General features: G+C 38.4%; 1 protein-coding gene across 3 annotated transcripts; it reads left to right on the top strand.

Moving 5' to 3' along the window:
* The first annotated feature begins 482 nt into the window (after positions 1-482).
* Positions 483-6,862, top strand: LOC137502452 (uncharacterized). 3 transcript variants are annotated; one of them, XR_011018809.1, is made up of 2 exons: positions 483-573; positions 657-1,676. XR_011018809.1 is itself a non-coding variant. In XM_068229558.1 (2 exons), the coding sequence occupies exon 2, from the start codon at positions 2,856-2,858 to the stop codon at positions 6,438-6,440; it is 3,585 nt and encodes a 1,194-aa protein (XP_068085659.1). In that variant the 5' UTR covers positions 483-573; the 3' UTR covers positions 6,441-6,862. The 3 variants fall into 3 exon arrangements, 2 of the variants coding, with proteins under 2 accessions (XP_068085659.1, XP_068085660.1); XM_068229558.1 differs by lacking the exon at positions 657-1,676 and adding an exon at positions 2,856-6,862; XM_068229559.1 differs by lacking the exons at positions 483-573; positions 657-1,676 and adding exons at positions 1,894-2,041; positions 2,856-6,862.
* Positions 6,863-8,009: the final 1,147 nt, after the last annotated feature.

Here is an 8,009-nt window from a genome sequence, read left to right as displayed (position 1 = left end):
TCCGACTTCTATAGGTTGAAACTGGGTTTCTTCCGAACATCGTAACATTTAGCTAATTTCTATTGATGACGAGGTCCTTAGTTTTGTCCTGGCATTGCTTCTACTTACTTGTGCTTCTACTTTCACATATCCACTCTATAATTAGAAGGTATAGACATGGCAGAGGTTAATCTTGTAATTTCAAACTTACAACCATGTCTGACCTCTATATGTTGAAACTTAGTTTTTTCCTCAAACATTGCAATCACGTGCTAACTTTCCAAGGCTCGATCCACTGCAGAACTCTTAAATTCTGACACCTCGGCATCAACAGCAGGTTCGATCCCGGCTTAAAGACGTCAGCCTGCAGAACTCAGCGTAAGACCCTCAGGAGAGCTCTTGTTGCATAAACATTTCGTTCCGACTGTACTGCAAACGTCTGCAATTCTTGATATCCGCTTGGTAACAAGGAGCATATTTACTCACTGCAGTCTGCATGAAGCGCTCACAGTTCTCTGTATGCGTTTATTACGTGCACATCTCCCGTCTAAGTACTGTCTGCTGTGAATATTATTCTTCATCCTTTAACTTAAGGTAAGCCTGAACTGTTAGTTACTGTTTGCAAAGCAACTTCTACGCTAGGTAATAAACATCTACATTCATATACTTTTTTTTAGGTACAACTAGAAGATTATCATTCGAGTTACAGGCTTGAAACCCCAGGGGCTCTAAACTTTGGAGCGTGGGTTGGCGACCACGGGGCCCTCAGCTGAGTCCTGGCATTGCTTCCGCTTACTTGTGTCAGGCTCCTCACTTTCATCTATCCTATCCGACCTCTCTTGGTCAACTCTTGTTCTTTTCCGACCCCGACGCTATTAGGTTTGCGAGGGCTAGGGAGTCTTTCATTTTCACGCCCTTCATGGCCCTTGCCTTCCTTTGACCGATATCTTCATTTTTCGAAGCGTCGGACCCCTTCCATTTTTCCCTCTGATTAGTGTTATATAGAGGATGGTTGCCTAGTTGTACTTCCTCTTAAAACAATAATCACCACCACTCTAAACTTTGGAGCGTGGGTTGGCGACCACGGGGCCCTCAGCTGAGTCCTGGCATTGCTTCTACTTACTTGTGTCAGGCTCCTCACTTTCATCTGTCCTATCCGACCTCCCTTGGTCAACTCTTGTTCTTTTCCGACCCCGACGCTATTAGGTTTGCGAGGGCTAGGGAGTCTTTCATTTTCACGCCCTTCGTGGCCCTTGTCTTCCTTTGGCCGACATCTTCATTTTTCGAAGTATCGTATCCCTTCCATTTTTCCCTCTGATTAGTGTTATATAGAGGATGGTTGCCTAGTTGTACTTCCTCTTAAAACAATAATCACCACCACCTCTCTTGGTTAACTCTTGTTCTTTTCCGACCCCGACGCTATTAGGTTTGCGAGGGCTAGGGAGTCTTTCATTTTCACGCCCTTCGTGGGCCTTGCCTTCATTTGGCCGATATCTTAATTTTTCGAAGTGTCGGACCCCTTCCATTCTTCCCTCTGATTAGTGTTATAGAGAGGATGGTTGCCTAGTTGTACTTCCTCTTAAAACAATAATCACCACCACCACCACCTTACAGGCTTGAGAGTACGCATTTTATTCATCCGGGTAACAGTCTGCAGCGCGTGCATTTTTAAGGTATGTTTTCGAACTTTGAGTTGTAAAGATAGCTAGGCTAGCTGATGTATTACATGTAACTAATCTCATTATTAGACCCGTATTGAACTATGCTATGATATACTAACAATTTGTTGGTTATTTTGATCCACCTTTTCAATATTGTATTGAAAAGGTGGATCAAAATAACCAACAAATTGTTAGTATATCCTAGCTGATGCACCCTACACTACATTCATATATGTTTGTTCTTTCCTTTTTAAGTACGACCAGAATATTATCATTCGAGTTTCAGGCTTGAACGCACGCATTTTTTTCATCCGAGTAACAGTTTGCAGCGTGAAGATTTTAAGTTATGTCTGACCTCTATACGTTGAAACTTGGTTTCTTCCGAACATCTTAACTTTAAGGTAATCATAAATAGTTGTTCTCTTCAATCCTCATGCTATAGACGAGGTTAACCTTATAATTTCAAACTTACAGCAATGTCCGACATCTATACGTTGAAACTTGGTTTTCTTCCGAACATCGTAACTTTAGTCTATTGATAAATAGACGTTCTCTTCAATCCTCATGCTATAGACGAGGTTAATCTTATAATTTCAAACTCACAGCAATGTCCGACCTCCATACGTTGAAACTGGGTTTCTTCCGAACATCGTAACTTTAGTCTATTGATAAATAGTTGTTCTCTTCAATCCTCATGCTATAGACGAGGTTAATCTTATAATTTCAAACTTACAGCAATGTCCGACCTCTATACGTTGAAACTTGGTTTTCTTCCGAACATCGTAACTTTAGTCTATTGATAAATAGTTATTTTCTTCAATCCTCATGCTGTAGACGAGGTTAATCTTATAATTTCAAACACACATAGCTATGTCTGACCTCAACAGGCTGAAACTGGGTTTATTCCGAACATCGTAACTTTAGTCTATTGATAAATAGTTGTTCTCTTCAATCCTCATGCTATAGACGAGGTTAATCTTATAATTTCAAACTTACAGCAATGTCCGACCTCTATACGTTGAAACTTGGTTTTCTTCCGAACATCGTAACTTTAGTCTATTGATAAATAGTTATTCTCTTCAGTCAGCATGCTGTAGAAGAGGTTAATCTTATAATTTCAAACTCACAGCCATGTCCGATCTCTACACGTTGAAACTTAGTTTCTTCCGAACATCGTAACTTTCGCCTAATCTCTATTGGTTGTTCTTTTTTCAGATGTTCCCCTGCTGTGAGGAATGCAATGTAACGTTTACAAGACGAGTTAACTTCATGCGCCATATGAAATCAAAACACCCTAGCATAACATCTGCTTTATGTAAAGTTTGTAGTGTGTATTTCGCTAACGTAGAGCGATACGAGGCTCACTTAGTAGAAGCACATCAGATATCTACTTGCCCTCAGGTAATAGGAGAAAAGCGTAAAAAAACGGATGTAGCTGTAGAAAGTACTAGTAGTAAAAAACCTAGAAAAAATCATGAACTTCAAACTATTCACTGCGAGCACTGTAACATCGATGTACCATCTTCGCATTTTCAGGGACACTTACGGAGTAATGCACATAAAAATAATGCGTGTAGAAGTGGTAGTAACGCAAACATGGAGGAAATTAATACAGCATTTAAAAGTAGGATTTCTAGTTACAGAATTCGCACCAGTCAAAAGTTTCAGAGCACTTCAAACTTTTTAAATTGTGTTCAACCGGATGTACAACAGCTTCTTGCTAAATCTTTGTCCAATCATAATTTATTTAAAGTTAATTTTGAACTTTTCGCCTTGTACATTAAAAGCACGGATGAATCCGAAATAACGGACATTAAATCATTTAATACGAAGAATTTTGTCATAAGTCAGTCAACTAATTTTGGTGATGTACTTAGGGATGTCTCTAACATTATTTCAACTAAGAGCGAGGAATTTCAGGAAAAGGAATCAGGGTGGGCTTTAGTTGAAATAATGTATCTAGAAGTTAACATCAATAAGTACAATCCTATGCGTGGATCTTCGCACATCGAGCTGCCGACATGGATTCAGCAAAGAAAAGCTGTTGTAAACATCCAAAACAATGACGAAGCATGTTTTGCATGGGCGGTGATGTCGGCTTTAAATCCTGCTAAATCAGACGTACCTAAGAGAACATCATCGTATCCACACTATTCAACGCAACTAAATTTCGATAGTACAGAATTTCCTATGCAGTTAAAAGATATTAAGCGCTTTGAGGAACTAAATAACATTAGCATTAATGTGTATGGTGTAGAGAAAAAGTCTGTAGTAGGTCCTCTGTATTATACATGTCATAAGAAGAGTACTCATGTTAACTTACTCTATATCGAAAACAGTGAAAATAGCCACTTTTGCTGGATTAAAAATCTGAGTAGACTTGTTGGTAGTCAATTGTCAAACAGGTGTTACAAAAAGTGGCTATGTGATGGATGCTTGTTGTATTTTAGAACTGAAGATCAGTTAACGAAGCATTCCAAGAATGACTGCAATCATGTACGTACAGAGATACCTACTACAGGCAATGATGTTTTAAAATTTACAAATTTTCACAAGCAGATGTGGGTACCTTTCGTGATTTATGCAGACTTTGAAGCCATCCTCACGCCATGCAACACATGCTTACCTAATCCTGACAACTCTTTCACTAATACTACGCACATGCATGTCCCGTATAGCTTCGCGTATTACATCAAGTGTAGTTATGATAGTACGCTTAACAAGTTAGAGCTGTATCGAGGACCTGATGCTGCTAAAGTATTTTTAGAAAGACTTGAAAGTGATGCAGTTCGTCTTGGTCGTATTCTAAATAGTAATATTCCTATGAAGCCACTCACCGAAATTCAGTTAAATGATCATGAACGTGCTACAAAGTGTAGCATTTGTGATGGGGAATTTTACGAAAATGACCCTAAAGTTTTTGATCATGATCATTTAACTGGTGTCTACAGATGTGCCGCTCATTATAGCTGTAATCTTAAGTACAGAGTTCCTAAATTTATCCCTGTAATTTTTCATAACTTATCTGGTTACGACTCACATTTCATCATTTCACAATTTGGAGCTTCAGATGAAAAAGTAGATATAATCCCTCAGAATAAAGAGCGGTACATTGCGTTTGCAAAGTCTGTAAAAGTAGATGCGGAGCATTCTATAAAACTGAGATTCCTTGACTCGTTTCGCTTTATGGCGAGTAGCCTCGATAAACTTTCTAGTCATTTACAGCCAGAACAATTTACGGAAATTCGACGCGTTTTTCCTGAAGAAGCGCAGTTTAATTTACTTCGGCGTAAGGGTGTTTTTTGTTATGAATATCTTGACTGCTTAGAAAGCCTCGAAGAACGTGCCTTACCATCGAAACAATCCTTTTACAGCTCGCTGAATTCTGCAGATATTCGTGATGATGACTATTTACATGCACAACATATATGGGAGCAGTTCCACATTCAAACGCTGGGTGAATACTCCGATTTATATTTAAAGACGGATGTACTTTTGTTAGCTGATGTTTTTGAAAATTTTCGCTGTGTTTGCAAGAAAACCTACAGCCTTGACCCATGTCAGTATTTTACTGCGCCTGGGTTAAGTTGGGATGCGATGTTAAAATACACGCAGGTGAATTTGGAACTGCTAACCGATATTGATTTGGTGCACTTTATAAAATCATCTATTCGAGGCGATCTAAGTCAGTGCAGCGGGCGGTATTCTAAAGCAAATAATAAGTACATGCCGAGTTTCGATTCTAGTCAGGAATCTCAGTATATCGTTTATCTCGATGCTAATAATCAGTATGAGTGGGCGATGAGTCAGCATCTACCGGTGAGTGGTTTCCGCTGGCTAACGCAGTGCGAAATTGATGCTTTACAGCTGCACGCCCTAGGCGATGAAGCTGATAAAGGCTATTTCCTCGAAGTTAACTTACAGTATCCTAAAGAGTTACACACTTCTCATAATGACTTACCTTTCTGCCCAGAAAATGTGAAGTCCCCGTACATCGCATCAACGACGAAAATGCTAATTGCTAATTTGTGTGATAAATCTAAGTATATCATTCATTACCGAAATTTAAAACAGTGTTTGCAGCATGGTTTGAAGTTATCCAAAATTCATCGCGTACTAGAATTTAATCAGTCACCGTGGCTAAAGTCATATATCGATCTGAACAATAATTTAAGAACGAATGCGGTTAACGATTTTGAAAAAGATTTCTACAAGCTCATGAATAACAGTGTGTTTGGTAAGACTATGAAAAATGTTGACAAACGCGTTGATGTAAAATTGATTACAAACTGGGAAAATATTAAGAAAAGGTACGGTGCTAACTATTTAATAAGTAAACCAAATTTCCACAGCTGTACCATCATACATGAGAATTTAGTTATTATACAGATGAATCGTGTTAGGGTTAAGAATGACAAACCTACCTACGTCGGCTTTGCAGTACTTGAATTGGCTGAAACACTTCATTATGATTATATGATGAAGAAGTACGCGCATAATGCGCAATTGCTCTACACAGATACCGATTCGTTTATTTATCAAATCAAAACTGATGACTATTACAATGATATAAAGCCAGACTTGGGTAGGTTTGATACAAGTAACTATCCTGCAAATAATCAATATCATCTACCGCTAGTGAACAAAAAGGTTCTAGGTAAAATTAAAGATGAATGTGCTGGGAATATTATCGATTCATTTGTAGGTACTAAATCCAAGTCATATTGCATAAAACTCTTAAATGAACTACAAATAAAGAGATTGAAGGGGTTAAAAAGAATGTCGTTCAGAATTAGCTAAGTTTTGAAAACTATAACAATTGCATTAAAAGTAATCCACCTATTTTGCATAAGTAAATGTCTGTCATTAGAAGCAAGAAGCACCAGTTGTACACTCATTTAATTAGTAAGGTAGCCCTTAATAATGTTGATAGTAGTATTGATCGGTACTAGTTTACATAAAGCAGATGCATGTGTGTGTGTGTGTGTGTGCGCGTGTGTGTGTGTAAACATTATGCTAGAGGTGTGTACTTTGTAAAATATATACGTTAAGCTGTCTTACATCACAATTCACTGTACATATTGTATAAAGATAATAAGAAGTACGCTGAGAGTATAGAACAGCAAATAATTCAAGTTTAAACTTGTACATATAAGAATTGTGTTGAGAAGGGAGAAGTACGCAAACATCACTACGGTAAAACGATTCGAGATAAAACTTGTACATACAAGATGTAAATAAATAATGTAGAATTAGCATATTCTTTTATTTTAGATTAGGTATTACCTTCCTCCCGCTCCTTATTTGCAAGATAGAGTTTTTGTTTATTACTCATAGAAGAAAAGCAAGAGAGAAGGTGTTGAGCAGATTCGTAAGTATAGTATCGTCTAGTTCGGTAAGTATGTCGAGAACAGAATTTTTTTCCTCAAAAGTGTTTGATTCTAGTCTTGCAATGCAGTGTTCTACAATATCGAACTATGAACAGCAGTATGTGTTCAAGTATAAACATGCAGGTACGCGATATGTGCACTGCCTTATGCATAAGATTGCGTTGTATGTTCGATAAAGCTATGCCTTAGCAAAGTAAAGGAAGTTATAAGAGTTGCTATCTTACGCAAGCTGTTCAAAATTTTAGTCTTACTTTTTCTCTTAGAACAAACGTATACACCAGATATGTTGTAAACACATCAACTGATGTTCTAATCATATGTTGTATCGAGTACCGTGTTCGATTATATTCTTAATCACTTTTCTTGTAATATCTTCTTAGAACAAAGGTATTCCTTGACATGTTCTTTTAAATTGTCTACCGCTACCACAAAGAGTGCACAGCACGGTGCTCTGTTGATTGAAGATGGCTGCTGTCAAAAAGCATTTTTCAAATTATCCGCCACCACATGTCAAAGAATAAAGATGCCAACACAAAGATGGCAGCACGGTGCTCTGTTCATTAAAGATGGCGGATGACAGCTAACGAAATTGCCCGCATGATAGTAGCATAGTGCTCTGTTGGCTAAAGATGGCGGGTGACAGCTGTCAAAAAAGCATGTGGGTTTGTTTCCAAACAAGAGCACGTGGAATTTGCCGCTACCACAAAGAGGGCAGCACTGTACTTTGCTGCTTAAATATGGCGGATGATGGCTGTCAAAAAAAAGCGCGTGGGTTTGTTTCCAAACAAGAGCATGTAAAATATGCCGCCACCACATAGAGGGCAGCACGGTGCTCAAAGATGGCTGTTGTCACGTAGAATTGCCTGCCACCACAGTTATCTAGCTAAAGAGGGCAGCACTGTGTTCTATAGATTAAAGATGGTGGATGACAACTGCACGTGGATTTGTTTATCTCGCGCTAGTGAGGTTAAGTTGGTAG

The sequence above is a fragment of the Anabrus simplex genome, chromosome 1, assembly GCF_040414725.1.
Source record: "Anabrus simplex isolate iqAnaSimp1 chromosome 1, ASM4041472v1, whole genome shotgun sequence".
Taxonomy (NCBI): Eukaryota; Metazoa; Arthropoda; class Insecta; order Orthoptera; family Tettigoniidae; genus Anabrus; species Anabrus simplex.
The sequence above is the reverse complement of the archived record's forward strand: the minus strand, read 5'-3'. Positions and strand labels throughout refer to the sequence as shown.

Coding starts and splice junctions, on each gene's coding strand:
- LOC137502452 (XM_068229558.1), top strand. CDS start 2,856: ATGTTCCCCTGCTGTGAGGAATGCAATGTAACGTTTACAAGACGAGTT.